This window comes from Oculina patagonica, chromosome 1, assembly GCF_052425735.1.
Source record: "Oculina patagonica isolate OP01 chromosome 1, crgOcupat, whole genome shotgun sequence".
NCBI lineage: Eukaryota > Metazoa > Cnidaria > Anthozoa > Scleractinia > Oculinidae > Oculina > Oculina patagonica.
The window spans coordinates 1,479,481-1,503,442 of NC_135758.1; the positions used below are offsets into that span (position 1 = coordinate 1,479,481).

At 38.3% G+C, this 23,962-nt stretch overlaps 3 protein-coding genes across 4 annotated transcripts in view; all 3 read left to right on the forward strand.

Annotated features, from left to right (window-relative positions):
• The window catches only part of LOC144653914 (uncharacterized), a 42,603-nt gene extending 24,225 nt beyond the window's left edge, over positions 1-18,378 (forward strand). Inside the window, exons 12-13 of one of the 2 annotated variants that reach the window (XM_078514082.1) lie at positions 16,731-17,093; positions 18,127-18,378. In XM_078514082.1, coding sequence (XP_078370208.1) covers positions 16,731-17,093; positions 18,127-18,283 — 520 coding nt within the window. In that variant the 3' untranslated portion in view covers positions 18,284-18,378. Of the gene's footprint in view, positions 1-16,715; positions 17,094-18,126 lie in introns of both variants that reach the window. The other variant, XM_078514142.1, reaches the window with a different exon arrangement.
• On the forward strand, positions 1,347-4,441 carry LOC144636046 (MAM and LDL-receptor class A domain-containing protein 1-like). Its single transcript, XM_078495192.1, has 6 exons — positions 1,347-1,407; positions 1,859-1,999; positions 2,160-2,395; positions 2,857-2,941; positions 3,524-3,664; positions 4,170-4,441. The coding sequence occupies exons 1-6, from the start codon at positions 1,347-1,349 to the stop codon at positions 4,439-4,441; spliced, it is 936 nt and encodes a 311-aa protein (XP_078351318.1).
• On the forward strand, positions 8,128-16,173 carry LOC144636057 (MAM and LDL-receptor class A domain-containing protein 1-like). The gene is made up of 9 exons (XM_078495203.1): positions 8,128-8,199; positions 8,574-8,658; positions 9,099-9,236; positions 9,736-9,971; positions 12,072-12,696; positions 13,848-13,988; positions 14,143-14,378; positions 14,731-15,123; positions 16,057-16,173. Exons 1-9 carry the CDS (start codon positions 8,128-8,130, stop codon positions 16,171-16,173), a joined length of 2,043 nt encoding a protein of 680 aa, XP_078351329.1.
• Positions 18,379-23,962: the final 5,584 nt, after the last annotated feature.

Here is a 23,962-nt window from a genome sequence, read left to right on the forward strand (position 1 = left end):
ACACTGATCAAAAATACTTCACCATCAAGGGAAAATAGCGCTATTCTCAAGGTACGAATTTCAAACAATGTTGCCATTCTTTCTGGTGTTCTTTTTCACGTTTTTACAGATTAACTGCATTTCAACATTTCTCTTTTTCTGCGCTTCTATTATTATCGTGCTTCGCCTTGCATTTTTTACGCAGTCAAAGGTGAAATTAACGGTAACTTTTTGTTCCAAAAGGGTTAGTTTAAATTATTCCGTGTCGTTTTAGTTAATTCGAAAACTGCGACCTAGGAAAGTCAAGTGATCCTAAGTTGAAACCTTGGGTCGCCAAATGACGTTTAAATCAAAAACCATCATGACATTTTTTTTCCTGTAGTGTTGAATTCAAATTGTTAACGTTTTATCCTTATGATTATGGATTGAATTTTAGAATTTTTGGAATGAAAATTGTCCATCCCGAGTCTCTTTTTGTCTTAGGGCCTGTTTACATGATTCCGGAATGACTTTCATTCCGGAACGAGTTCATTCCATCCCCATAAATTGCTCTGTATCTGTTTACATGATACCGAAACGAAAGTCAAGTCATTCCGGAATGAGTTCATTCCGGTTTTCATTCCGGAATCAAAGTTTCGTTCCGGAATGACATTTCATTCTGGTATCATGTAAACACAGAACGAATTTCATTCCGAGATGAAATCGCAACTCATGAAACCGCATACGGACTCCACAGTTTGGATTCAGAGCGAAAAAACGTAATAGCATTAACTGTTTAGCCCAAAGAAGTAGCTCTATGGTCAAACTACTCGTTAAAATTGCAGATACGGCAATTAATGGGCACAAAAACATGTTTGCGCGAAACATGCGCCATCTTGTTTTGACTTCGCGCGAAACATGCGCCACCTTGTTTTGATCTCGCGCGAAAACCGCGCACGTAAAAATGCCTTTGGTTGAACCGGTCGACTCTGTCGTGTAAATGCCGAACGAACTTCATTCTGGAACGAGTTTCGTTCCGGAATGAAAGTCATTCCGGAATCATGTAAACAGGCCCTTAGAAGATTAGTTTCTTTTCGAATGAACTAAAACAAGGCAAAGCACTTCAGAACATATCCTTTCAAGTGTGCAGATTTCAATCTGTAAATTTTACTCGTTTTGTGCGTGTGAAATATTTTTCGCAAGGCGGCAATTTAGTTGCTATATGCCCAACAGAAGTTACTGTCAGTTAAACATGCATTAATTAGATAGTAACGTTATCGGTAGAATTTAATTGTTTTTCTTGTTTCTTTTTATTCAAAGAAAAGCTGGCTCCAAAGCAAACGTGGACGAGTTTTCTCCTTATGGACAATATATATCTCATCACTACGATGGTGCTTATGCTGCTGCACTCGTTAATTTTAAATAACAACTGTGCCATAGCTACACAAGGTGATCACACTTCTGTCGTGTAGAGCGATTTTAACTTTTTATCCCTGCATTCTTTTTTTAGTTAATAAATTTTAACTTATTTTTCGATTTTTTTTTATTATATTCGATTTTTACACTAACCTTGTATAAATAAAGATTGTTTGTCTGTCTATCTTACTTTCTTACAGCAAGAAATGGCGGTTTTTTACATCTCGCTTCTTATTCACGTGTTGCCGTAAATCCTGAAGGAACCTCTCGTGCATGCACGCATGTTCTCTTTTGGACAATTTTTGAGTTTCTTCAGTTTATAAAACAAATTGGCTTTAGTTTGCGCAGTTAGACCTACAAATGTCAGCAATGGGAACAGCAAGTTATAAACACCCACTTAGCCTAAGGTTACCCTGAAGGGATCGAAAGAAAAGCAAGTTATTACTTGAAGCATTTTATATATAAGTTTTAACTTCCACTTTAGTCAATAGATCTTGCGACTTTGAAAGCGGTCTTTGTGATGGCTGGCGACAGTCTAGCGCAGATGACTTTGACTGGACACGTCGCACAGGATCAACAGCATCTCCCAATACAGGTCCTGATAAAGATCACACTGATGGGTCAGGTAAGAGAAATGTCAACCATTTCATTTTCTATCAAAGTAAACTTTAACATGTAAAAAGTAAACCAAGGCAAAAAAAAGAGAATTGAAAGTAATGAGTTCTCATTGTACAAATATTTTTCTGCTTTCGGAAGTGCAGTTTTGGTTTTTTCTATGTTCGCAGGATACTATATGTATATCGAAACGTCTTCTCCACGAGTTACTGGAGATAATGCAAAACTTGAGCTTTCTGTATCTGGGAGCGGAGAACTGGCTTGTCTTGAGTTCTATTATCACATGTATGGAGTTACTATGGGAACACTGAATGTCTTTAGCGGAAATGTGACAGTGTTCAGCGTATCAGGAAACCATGGCGGTATATGGATAATGGCAAAAAGAAATATTTATTTGAATAAAACTGTAAGCAAACAAATAAATAAAAGATAACATCAATAATGAGAACAATAGTTCATCACAAACAGGTAAACACACGATATTATTGTGTTTACCTGTTTGTGTATAACCAAATCACTGTTAATACGAATAGTTCATCAAGTGTGATCTTACGTGTGGGAGTAGTCCTGAAAAAGACTGATGTTGGTGAAGGCTGGCATTTCGACAACCTGAGCGACAACCTTCTGTAGGGTCGTGCAACTTACAGCAATGACGAGTTTTTTTTTTTCTAGATCTAACAGAAAATACATTCATTCAAGTGTAACACTTCAATAACAGCGCGTAAATAAATCATATGCCAGTCATGATGCGTAAACTGTCCAGTAAATGCAAAGCTGTATTCGAGAATTTAATTTTGTTATAGCGAGGGAAGTTCTGGATATTACGAAAGTCTCCTTTAATAGCTACTTCTAACTCCTATTCTCTAGGTGACATTTGAAGGAATAGCAGGCTCCTCTTTTACGGGTGACTTAGCCATCGATGATGTCTCTATCAGAAGTGGAGGCTGCAATAGTAAGACTGCACCGACAACGTTACGTCCGTTTACTAGGACCTAACCAAGTGTTTTTTTAATATAAATAGTTTGTCAAGGAATCATTGAAAAGTCAACAGTTTTCGAGGAAAAAGCTTGTCGAAAACTGTGATATCTTTTAGAAACAAATGTTTCCCTATACAAAACTATACAAAACGCCTTTTTAATCTTTTTAATTTACTAAAATAGATAGAAAAAACCTTGTAGCGTGAAGCATTTGAGTATGCAATACTATATTGGGGAAAAATTAACCGAACTGATTGCTTTCGCAGCATGGAAGAAATTTATTTTACGCTAATACATTTTTAGTCTGAAAATCATTTTCAAAGCTACCTACAACAGATTCCCAACCTATGCCCTCTGCAATACCGGTGCTTACCAACTGAGCTATGGACTTTGGTACGTTCTTCTTGAGAGCATTTAAATTAGGGTTCTTATCTCTTAAGAATAGGACCTAAAATGAATGATCATTTGTCAGTTTTTGGACATCAAAATGGACATCAATTTTTATTTTATAAATAAAAAAGTAAGATCCATAACCGATGTTTTTATTTTCTCTTCAGTCAGTTGCGACTTTGACAGCAGTCTTTGTTATGGCCTCTGGCGACAGTCTAACTCCTCAGATGTCTTTGACTGGTACCGTCATACAGGATCAACGGCATCTCCCAATACAGGTCCAGATAACGATCATACTAGTGGGTCAGGTAAGAGAAATATCAGTCATCTATTTAATAATAATAATAATAATAATAATAATAATAATAATAATAATAATGATAATGATAATAATGATAATAATTTAAGCAAACATTACGTAAGGAACATAACAATAATAATAATAATAATAATAATAATAATTTAATTTAATGTAAACAAACAGTGGGGAAACATTGTAAATGAACATGATGTGTTTAAAATTCCCAACTTTCAGGACTTACCAGTTAGTAAATTACAAGCGTAACCAAAAGTTGAGGTCGGGACTACCGAGAACAACACCAGCTAGTGATTAGAAGGGGAAATGAATCGTTAACACCATTCAGCGCTCACACACGGCCACGCTACCTCCTTTTAATTTAATATTTGTTCATTCACTTTTCAATACAAATTTTAAATAGTAAAAGACAAACTAAGGCGAAGAAAGGAGATAATGTGTTTTGGTTTATTTGTTCTGCTGTTAGTAGGGTAGCTCATGTATCTTTATGTTCTCAGGATTCTATGCTTATATCGAAGCGTCTTCTCCCCGAGTCGCAGGTGAAAACGCAAAGATTAAGCTCTCTGTACCTGGAAATGGAGAATTGTATTGTCTCAAGTTCTATTATCACATGTATGGAGACACTATGGGAACTCTAACTGTCTTCAGTGGAAATGAGGTGGTATTCAACGCATCTGGAAGCTATGGTCAAAACTGGCTGGAGGCGGAAAGCACTATTACTTTGAATGAAACTGTAAGTTTTTCGTGGGTATCATGCATGGCTTCATGACTGAAGGGATTGTTTGAAATTTACAAAAGGTCAGAAAACAGCACCGAAACAGCCAAAAAGGTTTTTTAAAGAGAAGAAGAAAGAACAGCAAACGACGGACAAGCGAACAAAAAATTCCTGAATTTTGACTAACGCAGACTGACTAATTAATTTTCCCACAACTGAAACTAATGAGTATAAATCGTGATTTTATTCATTACAATAGCTAATAAAATAGTTGTCGCATTCGGGCGGCGCGGCTATTATAACATCAAAGGATCAGAACGGGTTACTACAAGTGTTTAAAACACTAATCTCACCATTATTATAGGAAATTAACGCTTGTGTTAATTAAGGTATTTGAAATTAACGCGACTTAAATTAACGCGAATTGAAGGGAAAATTATTTCTCAGTAAAGGAAATAAACGCGAAACAGGGGGGTAAATTTCAAAACGAAGAAAATTAACGCGACGTACACAAAGAAAAAGAGCTTATCGATACAACAGGAACAAGACGCCTAAAGCTTAATGCTTAAAACCGGGCGGTTGATGTTTAACTACTTTATTAGACAAGTACAGCAAAAACTTTTAAATACCATTTAATTTATATTGAGTAACACGCAAGTCTGTGGATTGCTTGTCCATGCTTGGACAAATTCCTGCTTAGGCCTTCAAATTTTTATTTTTCTTCCGAATACTGAATAACCTAGGTATTGAAAACGTTTTGTGTGCAATCTTGAATAAATGAACTCAAACCAGTTAAATGGCAGTACAAATGATCTCCGACCGAAACAAACAAACAATTTCGTTAAAAACTAAGACGTGTTTTTACATGTAAACATTTTTAAAAATGTACCACACCAAAAAATGGGAATAAGAACAAGATAAGAAAGCTTTTCAGATTTCAAACATGCAAGCTCTTCACGTCAATTTTGGGAAGCAGTCACGCAAACGCAAGTTCTTGATTGCGTGATTCATTGCAGGTTATTTCTCCATCGCCGTTCGGTTCCGACTGAAACTCAAAACCCTTGAATGAAAAACAAAAAATATATATTTTATATTCCTCGCTAAAAAGAGCGGAGTAACCAGAAAATTACAGTATTGGCTCCTGCTCGAATAAAACGAGTAACATAGATAATAATAAAACGAATAAAACGAGTCAAATATCAAGAATAACAGAAAAATTTCTAAACAAAATTACAAAAGAAAATAAAAAGACTAAAAAAGGGCATGCATTAGACCACATGTATTAGATAACAGATGCTGTTTAAAATCTTAACTAAATGTGAAAAAAAAGATTCAAGATGAGGCGAAGAAACATTTGAATTGCATTAAAAATTTTGAATCCTTAAAAGCAGTGAAAATACTGATGCCGTGATAAAATTTAATTAATTATACGCGCCGAAGGGCAAGTTTTCATTTTTGCCGTCTATTATTTCACACGATGGCTTTACCGATTTACATTCCATTCTAGTTTGAAGAAATTATTATATTATTACTTTGCATTTCCATTTTGTTTTGTGAGTTCTTGAAAAGCGTGCAAGTAAAGTTTTTTACATCAATAACAAAATAAGGTTCGTTTGTTGTGTAAACATTCAATTCGTCTGTGACACACGACTTTGTCGGCCCAACTGTACACGGATGGAAATAGACAAAATGGACACAATTCTTGCTAAATGAAAAGCATCTTCAAAGTAGAGTCTGGAGCCGTTTTTAAATGCAGGAGCTTGCTGCAAAAACATCGACCTCAGCGACCTGTCGAAACAATCACCGGTTTCGGACTCCAGTACTCGTTTGAGTCGAACGCTTGAATAAAAACACAAAAATATATCTTTCACGTTTAACAGAAATCGGGGTATTAGATAAAATTTTAATTGCTCCTGCTGAGTAAATATCAAAAGTGCGGGATCTGAATCCTGGCCAAGAAAGCGGCCGAGTGAACTACTACGACAAATAACGCAAATATGTAAACATCAACACGGTGCCTCAATCTATAAATAGATGCCGTGTTCGTTTCAAAAGCCCAAAAAGGCAACTATTAAATACAAATGTGAAAAAATAAAAAAGAAACATGAAAACGTTTTAGATGAATTTTTATTCAAGATGGGGTCAAGAAACATTTTAAAAGGCAAAGAGATTTAGAAAATTTCAAAAACGTGAAATTTTGCATGCCGTGGTAGAATTTAATTACATGTATTAAATTACCCGCGCCAAGATTTCATTTTCATTTTGCTGACCATTTGTTTTACTTGCTGGCTTTGCGGATCCCTTCACAAATACCATCATAGTTCGTAGAAATACTATACATTACCATTTTGTTGTCTGAAGTCTTGGGAAGTGTGTAAGTAAAGCTTTTACATCAAGAACAAAAATAAGATTATTTCGCTGTGCAAACATTCAATCGTCTCTGATACGCGACTTTGCCGGCTCAACTGTACACGGAGGAAAATGGACACAATTTTTTCTATTAAATGAAGAGCATCTTCAAAGTATTCCGGCTCAAAAATTCTCTGGCTACCAGCCCTTTTTTTAAAAGCAGTTATGCGTGAAGCTTGCTGCAAAATCATTGCGTGACTGACAAAGCAGTTTTCAAAAAAAATAATAATTGCTTGGACGTGTCAAAAAAATCACCGGTTTCGCAAACCAGTACTCAAACGCTTGAATAACACAAAAATATATATTTCACGCTTAAGAGAATTGAGGGTATTAGATAAAATTTAAAATAGGAGAGTGATTTAATAGCTTCTGCCGAGTAAACATCAAGGGTGCGTGATTTGAATCCTGGCCAAGAAAGTGGCCGAGCGGGTCTGGAACGATTTACCGACAAGACTACTACTACTACTACTACTACTACTACTACGACGAAAAAATTCCGGGCGATTTATGAACCGGGCCGGCCCAGTCTCCCCGCCCGGTTAACAAGTTATTTCAACACTAGGCGTATAATCTTAAACGGAAACAATGTTCGTGGTACTTAACTTAAACGTAGGACCATTTCCAGCGATCTTCAAAGTTTAAGTGATACCGACAGATTTACACCCCGACAAATTAATGCTTTTTCCTAAGAGTCGAGAGCGTCTGGACTGTATCAAGAAATTGGGGCAAAATAATGGAAATTAAGGTCATGGAAATTAACGCTCCACTAAATTAAGGGGGCGGGAATTAACGTTAACAAAAATTAACGCGAATTTTTGAAATTCGCGTTAATTTCATGAAGCGTTAATTTCCTATAACAAGGTAGACTGATAAGAGTTCAACTTGGACTTTAATCACAGAATTGATTTTTTAATAGCACGACTGTCAAAGTCCGATTTTTTAAACTTAGCCCGAATAAGAAAAAGACTAACATTAAAATTTTTTTTCATTTTTTTTAGAACAGTAAAATTCGTTGAGCTAAAACATTAAAAAAATCACAAAATAACACCAACAGTGACAACAACAATTCGTACAATTGTGATCGTCCATAGATCGTAGTCCTGAAAATGGTTGATGTCGGTAAAAAGCGTTTCGACTGAACCTAAGCTGAAGTTATCCTTAGAGTCTAGCTACAACAACGACAACAATAACAACAATAAAAAGTTCACCGGCTCAGGTGACGAAAGAGTGGCAACATTAATTTTGAGTTCTTATTAAGATTCCAGTAGGAAGCCTTTGAGACAGCTTCATCGGGTAAAATGAAAGAGTGTTGTCGACGTGTTTGGTGATTAATGGTCGTTGAACTGGAAGTGATCTCTAAGACTAGAGATCTCTTTCCCTCCAAACAACTACAATGTTGCAAAGTAGGAGTTCAGAATAACTTTTTCACGATAGAAAATATTATATAAGAAAGGAGAGAGAAAAGCAAAGCTTAGATACGGTCTTACAGACAGTAAAAAGGCGTGGGTGTCCAAAAACACTTGTCGTAAATTGTAGAGCCGAGAGAAAATAAAGTCTACTGTATTGCAACAGTATAATAACCGAACGCAAATGAAGCATATGACTGACATGACGCGGTCAAATTAAAATGTCCAAATACAACCTTGTTCCCTTAGAGCGAGAGAAGAGGTAACAAGGTTGGTTCAAATACGGCCTGCGGACAACCGCTTGGATGCAAAAGTTTTGTTACAGATACGAAAATTTTATTAAATAATTACTTGTGACTCTTATTCTCTAGGTGACATTTGAAGGAATAGTAGGATCTAACTTCAGAGGTGACCTAGCCATCGATGATGTCTCCATTAGTAGCGGAAGATGCCCTGGTAAGACAGCACCAACAAAAAATTATGAAAAAAAGTGAAATCTATTAGGTTTTCAAGTGTCATTCCCATTCATAATTTTATACCTAAAACTTTATTGGAATACGTAGGCTTGCTTCATCTGAGGTTTCTCAGTTAAGCTTGTCAAATAGATTACTTTCTACTAATGGTAGTGGTTGGACTAGAGGGTTAAAATCGTCCACTTTAATCTTAAGATTCTAAAAGACATCGAACGCAAAAGAAAACGTTGGTACGTGAAGGATTTCAGTACATTTCACTCTTTTATGAATTCTCCACCACGTGTTAGCAAATTTAAGCAGTTGTTTGTCAGCCAAAACAAAATTATGTAAAGTGGTCATCTTCTTAAATGTTAAGCAAGGTGACGGGCTTTGTGTTTCTTCATTAGTGTTCATTCATTAGTGTTCATTTGTGTTTCTTCAAAGCCGCATTTTGCGACTTTGACAGCGGACTTTGCTCTGGCTGGCGACAGTCTAACTCAGATGTCTTTGACTGGACACGTCATACAGGATCAACGCTATCTTCAGATACAGGTCCAGATTACGATCATACTAATGGGTCAGGTGAGAGAAATGACAACCATTTCCTTTGATTTCTACTGTCTTATTTGTTTTAGTTTTTGTTGTCAATGCTTTTTTTGTCAGTGCCGAAGTACCGATAGCGCAGCATCAGATTTGTTTATCAAGAGATTCAGTTTTGTGATCTTTTCACAAATTGTTCAATCAGGATCGTGCTTGGCGAAATAATAAGGTGAAGGGCTTTTAACGAAACTCCTCTCCCAAAAACACTACCGAGGAGAGGTCTGCAAGCTGTTAGAGTTTGTATTTGGCATCGGCGACTTCGCAAAAAGCACCATGAAGCAGGATGGTCTGATCTGCCTAGTTATGCATTGTGAAAAATCGATTACAGAAACACCGGAAGCTGTTAAGATTGCAAAAAGAGGTCACCTACGCAAAAGACATTTTGGGAAATATAAGTTGGGGTATACCCTCCCCCCACCCCCCCCCCCCCCGCTCCGGGTTCAAAACGGGTCGCAGTTAAAGTATTTTTGTATGTTCACAGGACACTATATGTATATCGAAACGTCTTCTCCGCGGGTTGCTGGTGATAACGCAAAGCTTGAGCTTCCTGTATCTGCAAATGATGAACTGGCTTGTCTTGAGTTCTATTATCACATGTATGGAGACACTATGGGAACTCTTAATGTTTTCAATGGAAACGCTGTAGTATTTAGCAAATCAGGAAACCATGGTGCCAACTGGATAAAAGAAGAAATAACCATTTATTTGGATAACACTGTAAGTTTTAATCGGAAAACACCGTTAATGGAACGCGCTGTTAAAAACTACATAGGGTGAAAGCGCATACGCGTAAAAAGAGCTCGCGCACAGTTCAAATGTAAATTAAATTGCTGTTGATTCCATTTTTTGCACGGTTTCCAAACGGAAAATTAGCTAATTTTAACCTGCTTGCGTACATAAGCGCATACCTGCACCTGGACATCTGCGATACTGTAGTCCGTAGAGTTGAAGTGTTGTGCCACAGGGAAACCAGGAGTGTTGTTGCGTTTGCTTCGCAGATGTTTTCCAAATCAACTTCTGAGGCTTCGCCCAGTTTCACCGATGTAAAGATGGGAACTTCTGCGGCAGGATATGCAATACACGAGATTTTCTGATACGCAGGACAAATTATCATGGATGTTAAATTTGCACTTAGGGCCTTGTATCTCAGTGACAGGATTGATATTCTTGGAGCATCAGGACGGCTGATGGTTGTTACCCTACATAGATCATGCTCAAGGGAAATACATGGATAACCACGATGTGTAGAGAATGCTGTCATATCCTTATATTTAACCTGGAAGTCATCTTTGTCTGAGCAAAAATGAGGCAGGCGTAGGAACTGGCTGTAAGGGTTAGCAGACTTGCAGTGGTCAGGATGAAAAGAAGAAAAATGTAGGTAGTTGTGAGTATCTGTTCCCTTGTAGGAGACAAAAGTTTGAACTCTATCATCGGCGATGTGTAGGTTGATGTCAAGAAAAGGTAGTTCCGTATCGGTGATAGTGGAAGTGAATTAAAGTGCTGGGTGGAAGTTAGAGACAAAGTCAATCAAGGCTTCGAGTTCCTCTGACCGACATGACGCTGCCCCAACAACGTCGTCGATGTACCTCTTGTGTAGCTGAGGTATGAATCCTGTGTACGGCTCGCGGATTAGCTGTTCCACATAGCCAATGAATAGGCCGAACTGTGTCTGCCTATTGCGAAGCCTCACAAGTAGTTTTGGAGAATATCTGCGAAGCCTACACAACAACACTCCTTGTTTCTCTGTGTCACAACACTTCAGTTTTACGGGCTACAGTAACACAGGTGTCCAGGTGCAGGGTATGCCCGTACGTACCGGAAACAACATCCAACGCAAGCAGGTTAAGGAACCGTGCAACCAAATGGAATCGACATCAATTTCAGCCACATTTGAACTGTGCGCGCGCTTTCACCTTTCGTAGTTTCAAAAGGCGAGTATTATCGGCATCTCTACAATGATGGAGAGACAGAAGTCTCGAAACGTCCGAGAACTTTTGTATTTCAGCGCATAACAAAATTTTTGTTTAGTTTTTGGTCAGCGCGTTTTATTAACGGTTTTTCACACTGATGGGGGGTACACCCGAAACATCTGTGTTCAAGTAACAATTTTTGACACTTGATATTTTTTTATATAAAGTAACAGTGCTCACGTCACATTATGTATGTATATATACTAGTTATGTAACGCTTTCGATTGGTATACTTAACAACTATTTATCGAAGTGGAGGTGGACCTCGTAGCTAAATAGCAAAGGATATTCAGAGTTTGAGTAGCCAATCACTGCGCGCCAAAAACGCTATCCACTCTTTTAGTATATACAAATATGGAATATCCCAGTTGTCACTTGTATTTTCTTGGTATACACACTCGCCTTTCCATAGTATACCACGAGAAGGTGTTGTGTAACTATTTTATACCATGCCACAGAAAATACGCTTACAAAATGTTTTCGAGAAGAAGATCGCAGCGCATGGTGGGAAGGTTGGGTTGAATACCGTCGAATATACAACGACTCTCCTTATTCTGATTGGCTGTATTTTCTATCGTATGGTAAAAATGTATGTATGTATGTATGCAACTTTGCTAAATAACCTATATCGTTTTTTTTTCGGATTATTAAAGAGAATCACCGGTAAGACATTTTTCTAATTGCCATGTTTCGTCGTCGTTGTTGCTGCTGCTTTTTGTACCTTTTTTTACTTAAACCGGTTAAACGTTTTTTACGTAATTTGACGAACATCGTTTCTCCTTCACCTTTGTCAAGATCATAAAATAATGGAGGACTAACTTTTTTCATTCTTCTGGTATTCATCTAGGTGACATTTGAAGGAATAGCAGGATCTTCTTGGAGAGGTGACTTGGCCATCGACGATGTCTCCATTTCCAGTGGAAGCTGCCAGGGGCACACTGCAACTCTAACATTGTCTACAGCATCCAAATTGACGTCTTCGTTACCTTTAGTTTCAACGACGCTTAATCCGTCTACTACTAATCCTTCTTTTTCTTCAGGGTCATCTATGTTAGATTCGTCCACTGCCAAGCCTTCTTTGTCTTCAGGGTCATCGATGTTAGATTCGTCCACTGCCAAGCCTTCTTTGTCTTCATGGTCATCGACGTTAAATCTGTCCAGTGCCAAGCCTTCATTGTCTTCAGGGTCATCAATGTTAGATTCGTCCACTCCCAAGTCTTCTTTGTCTTCAGGGTCATCAATGTTAGATTCGTCCACTCCCAAGTCTTCTTTGTCTTCAGGGTCATCGACGTTAAATCCGTCCACTCCCAAGTCTTCTTTGTCTTCAGGGTCATCGACGTTAAATCCATCTACTCCCAAGTCTTCTTTGTCTTCAGCCTCATCAACGTTAAATCCATCCACTCCCAAGTCTTCATTGTCTTCAGAGTCATCAACGTTACATTTGTCCACCGCCAAGCCTTCATTGTCTCCAGGTTTTTATGTCGAAATAGAATACATTGTGTTTAGACAAACATTAAAATGTAAAATTAAGTTTAATTTCATTTATACTAGGGTTGATAGATGTATCGTTTCCATGGGTAGCTGCACTTTAACGCACCAGTATCCCCACTTTTAGCAAACATTTCACACTCAGAAGTTAAACCTTTACGAGTTTGTTGTTCGGATTAATGAGTTTGTTTACTTTCTGGGTGAAATGCAATGATTCATAGATGGAATGTCCGTGCCCGATGGCAGAAATTACAAATATTACGACTGTGTTTTGACCTGGTCACAACTATTATTTATCAAGTATATGCTGGTAAATGCATCATCATCATCTGTGATCGGAAAACACAGCAAAATGGATGTTGGATGGGAAACACTTGGAAACACTGTTAGATTTGTCCTTTCGGCTTAAATCTTTCTGCGTGATTTTAAAGTGCTGCTACCATTGTTTGTTTGTTTGTTTTTCATTCCCTGCAGGTAACCTACCTGTATACAAAAAAAAACGAGGAGAGTTAAAATCAATTTAAACTTTGCTTCACTTTCTCAGAGAACCACTCTTAAATACTACTGGAAAAGAGTTCTTCCCAGACGTTGATTGAAAAAGAATCGGGCAGAATCATTTAAGTAACTGAACAAAGATGTCCACTGTATGAGACACTATATTTGACAAATGCAGTTTTCGGACATGGTAGTATAAGACAATAGACCCCTTATAGATCCCCTTATACTGGAATTATATCTTTCGCGCATTTTTTGTCAACTCATTCAGAATCGTATGCCTGGAAATTTATTTCCAATATTAATTGTCGTTCATCTAAGGTTTTCCAGTGATGCTTTCTAAATCGATAACTAGATGAGGACGCATGGTATTATCCTTGCTGCTAGATACTGTAATTTTCAAATTGGTCTCTTAGCCCTACAGTGGAACAAAAGATCATACAAGAGAGTTAAAAAGAGTTTTTTTTACTTATGGTAGTGGTCGGACTAGAGGGTTAATAACGTTCACTTTGCGTTTACTTCAGTATGCAACACTCTTTTATTAAATCTCCAGCCTAAATATGATATATATGTAAGTTGTTCATCATCTTATTTGTTGAGATAAATGAGCAAGATGACGGGCTTTCTGTCTCTTCATTAGTTGCCACATCATGCGACTTTGACAGTGGGCTTTGCTCTGGCTGGCAGCAGTCTAACTCAGATGTCTTTGACTGGACAAGCCATACAGGATCAACACTATCTTCCAACACAGGTCCAGATTACGATCATACCAGTGGGTCAGGTAAGAGAAATGTCAACCATTTCCTTTGACTTGTATTTGCTTGTTTGTTGTACTTTTTTGTTTTCGATGTAAATTTTAAAATTTTAACATGCAACAAACATTTGAACGGCTTTTGGAAGGACAGTTAATGTTTTTCGCATGTACGTGTTCACAGGATACTATATGTTTATCGAAACGTCTTCTCCACGAGTTGCTGGTGATAACGCAAAGCTTGAGCTTCCTTCATCTGGAAATGGAGGGCTGTCTTGTCTCGAGTTCTATTACCACATGTATGGAGACACTATAGGAACTCTTAATGTTTTCAGTGGAAATGCTGTAGTATTTAACAGGTCAGGAAACCATGGTAACGTCTGGATAAAAGAAGAAATAACCATTTATTTGAATAACACTGTAAGTTTTAATCGGTATATGCATATTGTACTTGTGAAATCGCTGACAAAATACTTTTCTAATTTATTTACGAATTTTCAACGCAATACAATACTTATCGTTGCTAACTGGCACATAACGCCCTTCCCCAGGTGATTATACAGAAGTACTTTTTTCTGGGTGTCATGTTTCATAGGAATGATGCTGTTGTTGTTGTTGTTGTTGTTGCTGGGGCTTTTTACTTAACTCAGATAAACGTTTGTTCATAATTTGACCATCGTTTCTTTTTTACCTTTGTCAAGATCATTAGGCCTGAGTAATGGAAGTCTAATAAAGGACCAACATTTTATTTTTTTTTCTGGAATTCATCTAGGTGACATTTGAAGGAATAAGAGGATCTTCTTGGACAGGTGACTTAGCCATCGATGATGTCTCCATTACCAATGGAAGCTGCCAGGTGCACACTTCAGTTCCAACGTTTTCCACAGCATCCACATTTGCGCCTTCATTATCTTCAGTTTCAACGACGCTTTATCCTTCTACTGCCAAGCCTCCTATGTCTTCAGGGCCATGGACGTTAACTCCGTTCACTTCCAGTGCTTCATTGTCTTCAGATACATCCACGTTTAGTTTTCTTATTAACTCTGCTTCCACTTATACTTTTAAACCAGGTTTTTCCAAATCCCCTATTACCACAGAACCTCCATCATTGAACGAAACAGGAGAATCAGTTATATTGAAAGTTAAAGGCATGGATATCAAAAAGGTGGAGTTTTTGTTGTTTTTTATTATTATTTTGTTGAAATATTTACTTGCTAATAGCGGTTTTTTCCAGCCCTATCCCCCACCAGGGGGCAAGGAACTAAGAGAGTGGATAAATTATAAAGCCCGATCAAAACAGCGTTTAAATAAGTTTCGGAATCATGGCGCGCTTCCAGGGTTCCAAGATATTTTCTTGCACTGACATGGTGCAGTAACTTGTAGCAGGGACAAGATTAAAAATGATACACATATAAGGAAATTTTACAGGGCAAAGTTGCAGCCACACGTCCCACTGTGTGGGAGACGCGGTGGCCTAATGGTTAGTGCGCGGGACTCCGGATCGAGCGGTCCGGGTTCGAGCCCTAGCCGAGGTCATTGTGTTGTGTTCTTGGGCAAGACACTTTACTCTCATAGTGCCCCTCTCCACCCAGGTGAATTCACAGATGGGTACCGGTGAATTCATGCTGGATGAGGGGGGAACCTGCGGTTCCTAGCATCCCATCCAGGGGGGAGTAGAAGTACTCCTAGTCGCTTCATGCTACGGAAACCGGGATAAGCTCCGGCTTTATATATATATATAATTATGAGCTATTTGGCTCGACGCAGACTTTACTTTTACTTACACGTCCCACCATACCACAGCATGTCCCTGGTGAGTATGCGCACTTCCCAAAACCACCTTTGAGTGGAGTAGGTTTTCTGTTAAAAAATCATGTTATAATATTTCTGGATTTATCTGGTGAATAGCGGTATCCACCCTTGGAACAATACTATTTCGTAATACTATTTCGAATATTTTTCTGTAATAAACTGAGAATAAATAATTGAAACCACGTCGGAAGTTGAAGCTTGTCCCAATTCACGCCAATGGAAAATTTCTGAATATCATATTTATATAATATTATTTTGTGTTTGTATATTTTCTTATATTGATTAGTGGAACGAACCAATGAAATTTAACTTCAAAAGGAAAGTTGCAAGGGTGGCTTCAGATTATTGTGCTGTTGACGGAAGCCGATGTCTATTTACTTCAAAGAGGTATAAAAACAACTAGAAAATACATAAATATCAGACGAAAAAATGCTTATCTCTTCGTACGCAAAACAGAAGTCTACGATTCGATATTGATAACGCACCATGTCGGCGCAATATTCTCTGATTAGCTGCAATGAATTATGATCTTGCTCAAGAATCCATCATCACTACTTTTTGATGGCTTAGTTGAAACATTTATGTTATTTGCCGTCACGCGTGTGATTCATTATTTATATTGTTTATTTACCGCACGAAAGACGTCTTTTTAAAACTAGAAAAAGAATTAAATACTCTGAAACTTCAGACTCTTTGGCAGTTTTGACGTTCTCACAAAAATGTACATGGATTACTCCCCCCCCCCCCCCCCCAATAATCAATGTTTGTTTCGTGCTGATGTTATCTCGTATGGAGGAATACTGCCTATTATCTTTAGGGGTGTTTCAATGGTTATTCATCCCATTAAAACTTCAAACCTTAGTGTCCAAATTTTGCGTTAAACCATTTGATTGATTGATTGACTGATTGATTGATTGATTGATTGATTTTTTGTACCTTGTACAGTTCCCGTGAAAAGAGGTCGTCTAACAACATGGTATTTACAAGCGATATGGTTCACATTCTCCCAGGTTATCCAAAGAAATCGCCTGATGATCCTGCAGTAACCTTGTTAGCTTTTTATTTACAACATCCCGAAAGTATCGTTAGCAAAGACGTGCTAAAGGCCATCGTGGAGAGTGATGCGTCGAGTATTGAAGGATCGATTGGCGGTACAATCTCAAGCGTCCAACCTTTATTCATCACCACAGACGCCACAGACACTACAGAAGTAAATGATGGGGGATCAAAACCAAAGAGTGCTATAATCGGGGCTTCTGTGGGCGGTGTGCTTTTGTTGGTCATCATCATTGCCCTTGTGTTGAGTTGCAAGAAAAGTAACAGGTTAGAGACACCGAACGCACAATCAACTAAGTCAAATGCGTTTTTAATGATTAATATCTGACAAATATCTTTCACATTCTTCGAGCCATAGTAAAGTTGGGTACGTTTCTAACTTCCATGCTTGAAGCGAGCCAACTTCTGTCCTTCGCACTCTGATAAATACCAGCCATTTCCGTCTATGCAACTGTCAGTGATCGTACAATCTATGGTTTTGGGGTCACAGTATCAAAGACTGTTATAGAGCGTATTTTCGTTCACTGGTGCGCAATGTGGTTTCTATGACTGAATACGTAAATTAACTACGTTTGGCAGCTCGCTTATATTGTTCTAGTTACAGTATGAACATCGAAAGCCTCCATTCAAATATAATTAAAGGAGGTCAATTTAACCACCTGTGTGTTTAGAAGAACTGTTTTTAAACATGATATTTTAGAAGCCAAAGCTTGGGCAGATAAGCTGTTTGCACATGTTTGTTTCGATATTTTCAAATCACGGCAGTAGTAATTTTAAATGAGTACCAAAAGATAAAAACGTCCACGTGCTTATTGTGACGTATCGTTTTTATGAAACTTTTCCTATTTACTGACTTGCGTCAGTGGCGTTTCTAGTTTGTATAAACGGTAATTGCCTACGTCAGATTATAGAAAAGGCTATGTCATCTCTGATTTGTAAAAACTGAACTGAAAGTCTTAATAAAGTGACAAGGTGGATTGCTTCCACATTTCATTCAAAATAAGTTAAATGAAGAGTTGCCTCTGACATCAGCAGTTAAAACAGCAAAGTTTCCCCCAGATTAGCATTATCTGGTGTTCCAAACATCAAAAACAGCTAAACCCATGCTAGCTATTTTTGTGATTTTTGGTGTGGACACTTGAGTTCATAATTAGGTTATTTGGGTCATGTCTTCTCTTCTATAGGGAGGCTATTGCTGCATTGCTCTGTTATGTCGAAGAAATGATCATGAATGCGTTATTTCTGAACAAAGCATTCTTCTTTTTACGTTAATGTATCTATGCTCATTTTTCTTCCCAAGATTCAATAAGCAATGGACAAAGACAGCCAACAATAGTTACAGCAACGATGCCTACTGCATGTATTCTGAAGAGCAAGCCACTGAAATGAAGAGCGATAATAATACTCATTCTCCTGGTAATGAAACCGAAATAACGAGGAGCACTATCACTGCTTAGTGCTTTTGAGGAACACTAGGCAGCGACAACTGATGACCAACACTTATCTACCATTCACTTAACTGTAGTCTTTAAGCTTCCAGAAGCCTTAGCGAAGTAGTACAGTGAGGGAATAAACCATATTCGTATTCTCGGTATTGGACTGGAACTACTGAGCTTGCAAAAAAGAGCTTCATGTCTTTTGCATTATTTTGATATAATTTATTATCCGTGCTATATACTTATGCAGGCTTAAAGCTGTTAAGTTACTTAGAAAATTAAACATTAGAGCTCAATTTCGTTACTGTTCAGAGCAATTACAGGTATTTTTACATTTTCTACAAGCAGCCTCCAACTGTTAGTTGACAATTAGTCATCAGTGTCGAAGTAAATTAGGTCACCAACGAGAGTGCCTGTATTAGTGGCTGGTCAATATTGTTTTTCAACAGAAAATGTAAACTTGCTAAATGGCTGATATGAGGGGGCTCAAAGTCACTGTTAGCCTGCGAACAGGCTCCCAAATGGAGCAGGGAGAAAAATAAATCGACGAGCGCCACGCTTAGCTCGTTTAGCTCACCGGTTTCTTTTTTCGCCCTGTCCTTCTTGGGAACCTGGTTGCAGGCTAAGTCACTGTTCGTAGCTTCAGGGAGATAGCTTTTAACACCAGTTACTTACAATTATTATTATAACATCTCCAGGGACTTGTTAATTAGCAATAACTCTTCATCGTAGTCGAGATAAGTTTATTGTTGATAACCTGATAATTTTGTGTTATTTCATTGGCATGAATCAAGTATATTATCCATTATATATATGTCTGAATTTATCAAAACCAGGTCAAGGAAATTTTCACCGTTTTAAGCGAAATCGCTGTAAACGCGTTTTTTTCTCACCAGAAACTCGCCAGAAAACTCGCCAGAAAATCTCCAAACTCCATGATATAAAAACTAAAGGGAATGTCAGTCTTTTTTTCTCTTCTCCTCTCTCTTCTTCACCTTTCAGCGCTGTATTTCTTTTTTTTTTCCCCTTTCTTGTGGCGTTTTGAGCCAATTCGCGCAGTAACGTACTTGTTCAAGAATACTGACGTCACTTTTCTTTGACCCGGTTTTGATAAATTCAGACATATATACAAACTATTTATCGTAAATATGTGCTCTAAAATGTGTGAACCGCAGCTAAACTGACTCAGAGCGGTTCAAATGTAACGTAAGAGGTCAAAAGTACTGTTCGTAGCTTCAGAGAACCTTTTGATCAATTGACACCAATAAAATGCATTTCTATATTGTCTGCAACACACTGGTCATTATAATTAACACACAGTAGCCAAAGTCGATATCGGTGATTATACCTACTGAGAGCACATCGATCGAGGCAAATAATCACCGATCTGACACCGCGATTGAAGTGACTATCTGGCGCGATCTTTTTTTGAACTCCCCGTTTTGGATTTTTCGAGATTTTTGTAAGAAACCAGTTAAAAACATCCGGACTTCCCCCTCGAGCATGCAACTGCCATAATTTCATCTATCCCAAACAGACAATATACTCCATTTACAGGCCTTAGGGGTTAATCATCTAATCATCTTTGTTAAAAGTCCGCATAGGACTTTAGTCACAATTGTATTGAAAACTAATTATAAATTAAAAAAACCCTTCGGTTTGTAATTCAGCAATCCAATCACTTTTCAAATGGTCCGCCTCTTAGGGACCGTTCATTTTTTATGTGGTTGGGGGGGGGGGGGGTTTGATAGATAGTCACTGTTATATATAATGAACCCCCCCCCCCCCTTCTTCATCGAAAAATTTTACCTGGCCACCCCTCGTAATCAAATTTTTTTTCGATGACCCCCACCCCCCCCCCCCAAAAAAAAAAAAAAAAAAAAAAAATGAAGTGAAATTAAAATATATCGAGCCTTGTGACTAAAGAATGTATCAGTGTACAAAAATCACATCCCCAAATAGCTGGCATTGCCTCAACTGTTTATTGTGGATGCCATCTTTTAGAATGGGTTCTCTGCATTTGTAACCAAAAAGCTGTTGGGTTGAGTTAATGGCGTTTGATACATTAGAAGGAAGGGGGGTCCGGGGGCATCCTCCCCCGGGAAAATTTGAACTTTCAGAACCTCAGAAATGTCATTTTGGGCATTCTGGCAAGATCGTTTTTCTTACAGAAGCCTCTTTACAACACTTAAAAGTATAATTATTTTTAGTGACACCCCCCCCCCCCCTTACAGACCATATTTTTTTGGCTGCTCCCCCCTCAAATCCCACCAGTCCCCCCTCTCTCATAAAAAAATGAACTGTCCCTTAGTTATATCCGATTGACGCGAATAACAACCATAAGAAAATTTTTGCGTAACTTTACTAAACTGAAGGTAACTAAAGGTAAGGGAAAGTCTATCTTCGAGCCTGTTCGGCTTGCTAGACCAGCGTTTAACTCTGATTTTATTTTAAGAGATTGGGAGCATTTTTACTCTCCCCTATTGATAAAATTCCAGCCCATCGCATGGTTCCCCGCTCCAGCCCCAGGCATTAAATTAAATTTTAATCCAACATAGAGCCAGCTTAGAGCTCAATACAACAATACAATACAATACAATGTTTAATGTGGTCATTACACTTAGCTATGGTTTCGATGCGTCCCGCAGATATGGTTAGCAAAATCTGCGGGAACGCACCAGCTAGTTTACAGGTAAGCCACAATGAAAATAAAAAATAAAAAAATAAAAAATAAATAAAAATAAAATAAAATAAAATAAAGTGAATAAAATTCTTCAAAGCTTTAAAGCTTTAAATATGTGCGACGCGTTTCCTGATTAAAAATGAGCTAAAAGTTATAGAATATATACAATTATTTAATTAAAAATTACAAATGACGACTAATATCTACAGCATTTAACGCCTTTCTAAAGGTTTTATAGCATATTGAAGTTCTGGCAGTGTCTGAGAGGCTATTCCATAATTTGGGGGCGAAATATCGCCAAGATTTGAGTCCGTGCTTGGTAGTTTGCACTTTAGGTAGATTGAGAATATTTTGTCCTCTTAAGTTGTAGGAAGAGTTTCTAGGTTGTATCAGCTCACGCAAGCAGGGAGGGCTAGGACCGTTTATTGTTTTGAAAATTGAGCTAGCAATTTTGTATACTCGTTGCTCGGCCAAGGTTGGCAGGCCAAGGGCTTGTAGAAGGTCCCTGTAAGGGGTGTTCCTGTCCTTGAAAACAAAGCGAATGGCCCTTTCGTTAACCTTCTCTAGCTTTGTTGCAGAGGTTTTGCTGCAGAAGTGCCATGTCTCTGCGCAGTAATTAAAATGCGGAGCAATAAAAGACGTATAGATTGTCTTTCTTATTTCGTACGGTAGCATTTTCTTCATACGCTTTAATACTGCAACTTGTTGAGACACTTTCCTACAGACTTTGGTGACATGCCTGTCAAACTTGAGTTTGTCGTCCACAGTTACACCAAGTAGATCAAAATCCTCGGCAATCGGAATAACTGCATTTTCACAGCGAAACAATGGTTTGTTCTGCGTTTTACCCATCACAATCGCTTGGTACTTGGAATGGTTTCTTTTCATACCATTGTCGGTATACCACTTGTCAACGTGGTATAGATCAGTATTGATTGTGTCTTGAACTTTGGCGGGATCTTTATCAGCGTAGAAAATTTGTGTGTCATCTGCATAAGCAGATAGTTTACTTTGCTTTACAACATAGGCTAGATCATTCATAAATATATTGAAAAGCAGAGGTCCGAGTATGGAGCCCTGCGGAATGCCAGCTTCTATATCTTGCCATGTGGAGAAATTGCTGCCGATCCTTACCCTTTGTCGCCGATTCGAGAGGTAATCCTTAATGAGTTTAACGGTTTTATCATCAGCCCCGTACATTTTTAATTTCGATATTATCAAATCGTGAGGTACCGTATCGAATGCTTTAGATAAGTCCATAGACACAAGACCAATCACTTTGTGATTGTCAAGTTCCTTTTTCCATTCCTCCGTTAAACTGAGTAGGGCAGTGTCACAACCGTGATGCTTTCTATAGGCGAAAACGTACTTGTGATAAATGCTTTCGAAGTGAGGGCTTATTCTTGCATTGACTAATGTCTCAAAAACTTTCGAGAGAGACGGCAAGATGGTGAGAGGCCTATAATTAGTTTTATCCAAGGGGCAATCCTTCTTGTATACGGGAGTTACTTCGCCTAGTTTCCATTGCTGTGGTATTTTATCTGCGTCTAGCACATAATTAACGAGTGTGCTGAGGGGATAACATAACACGTCCGCAGATAGTTGCACAACTCTCGGAGGAATAAGATCACAGCCAGTGGCTTTGTTGGGTTTAACTTTCTTCAGCACCTCTTTCACTTCCGTTGGGTTTGTTTTCCTTAGGGACAGTGTTGTTGCTTCCGGTGATTTGTTAATTATGTGGCTGAGATCCGGCGTTGGTTTTGCCTGGCTGGTTTCAACACATGTAACACTCGTAAAGAAATTGTTGAAAGACTCTGCCACCTCTTTCTGGCTTCTAATTATCCTACTATTGTCTTTGAGAACTAATCGTCCGTTATTCTTGGCCTTGCGCGAATTCAGATAAGGCTTTATTGTGCTCCAAAATTTTCTTTGATCACCTTGTCTCTCTTCACAGAGTTTTCTAAAATGTTCTTGTACTGCTTTTCTCCTCATGCTAACAGCTTTGTTTCTCATTTGACGGTATTTTTCCCAATCTTCACGATTTCTTGTTTTGTTAAATCTCTTTTTTAAGCGATCCCTCTGTCGCATTGCATTTCGAATTTGAGCGGTTATGAACTTGGATGCAGTTGATTGGCGCCTGTTGATTTTCATGATAGGGGCGTGATCATCCAACACTTGATTGTAAAGTTTCTCCCAACACCAGTACACATCATCAGGGTCATCGAAGACATAGGCTGTGGAGAAAGGCACTCTGCTGAGGTCGTCGAGAAATGCTGCCTGATTAAAGTTTTTCATTGATCTTTTAAAGATGCATTCAGATCTAGGTTTCAGTAACTTTGTATTTAGTATTGTGTAAATCAGGCAGTGATCGCTCAGACCAGTTTCGATAACACCCGAGTCTTTCATGAAGGCCGGGACATTTGAGAGAATTACATCCAAGCAGGTGGATTTGTTCTCCGATATTCTTGTGGGTTTATTTATCAGGGGATCGAGGTCATAAATGTCGCAGATATCCAGAAGGCATTTTCCCTGTTTGTTGTTGTGCAGGGGATGAAGTATATCACAGTTGAAGTCGCCCATGCAAATGACGTTATCACTCAAGAGGGTGGCCTTATTTAGCACGTTAGATAGTTCAGTGGTTAAAGTCGTATTATCAACTGTGGGTGGTTTGTATGCGGTGAGCAGAGCAAACTGTCGCTGGCCAATATGTAGATCAAATAGGAGGGCCTCCAGTGATTTGCAGGCAACTTTCCTGGGAGTTGCAATAATGTTATCACTGATAAACACAGCAATCCCACCACCGCCTTTCACTCTATCGCGTCGGTATAATTTAAAACCTTCGACGTAAAATTGCGAACTGGGAAAAGTCTTGTCGATCTTTGTTTCTTGGATCGAGAGAATGTCGAAAGCTCCACTAGCAAGCCATTCCTTGATCTCTTCAAATTTATTTGGCAGGCTGTTAATGTTCAAATTCGCGATTATGCATTGTTTACGGTTGTCGGCTCTCAGTTGTTGTA

Excerpts from the sequence above, each read along its gene's own strand:
- LOC144636046 (XM_078495192.1), top strand. The coding sequence starts at position 1,347 with ATGGTGCTTATGCTGCTGCACTCGTTAATTTTAAATAACAACTGTGCC. Across the intron at positions 2,942-3,523 it reads CAGAAGTGGAGGCTGCAATA|TCAGTTGCGACTTTGACAGC; the intron begins GTAAGACTGCAC and ends TTTTCTCTTCAG. Across the intron at positions 3,665-4,169 it reads CGATCATACTAGTGGGTCAG|GATTCTATGCTTATATCGAA; the intron begins GTAAGAGAAATA and ends TTATGTTCTCAG.
- LOC144636057 (XM_078495203.1), top strand. The coding sequence starts at position 8,128 with ATGGTCGTTGAACTGGAAGTGATCTCTAAGACTAGAGATCTCTTTCCC. Across the intron at positions 8,659-9,098 it reads TAGTAGCGGAAGATGCCCTG|CCGCATTTTGCGACTTTGAC; the intron begins GTAAGACAGCAC and ends GTTTCTTCAAAG. Across the intron at positions 9,972-12,071 it reads CCATTTATTTGGATAACACT|GTGACATTTGAAGGAATAGC; the intron begins GTAAGTTTTAAT and ends GTATTCATCTAG.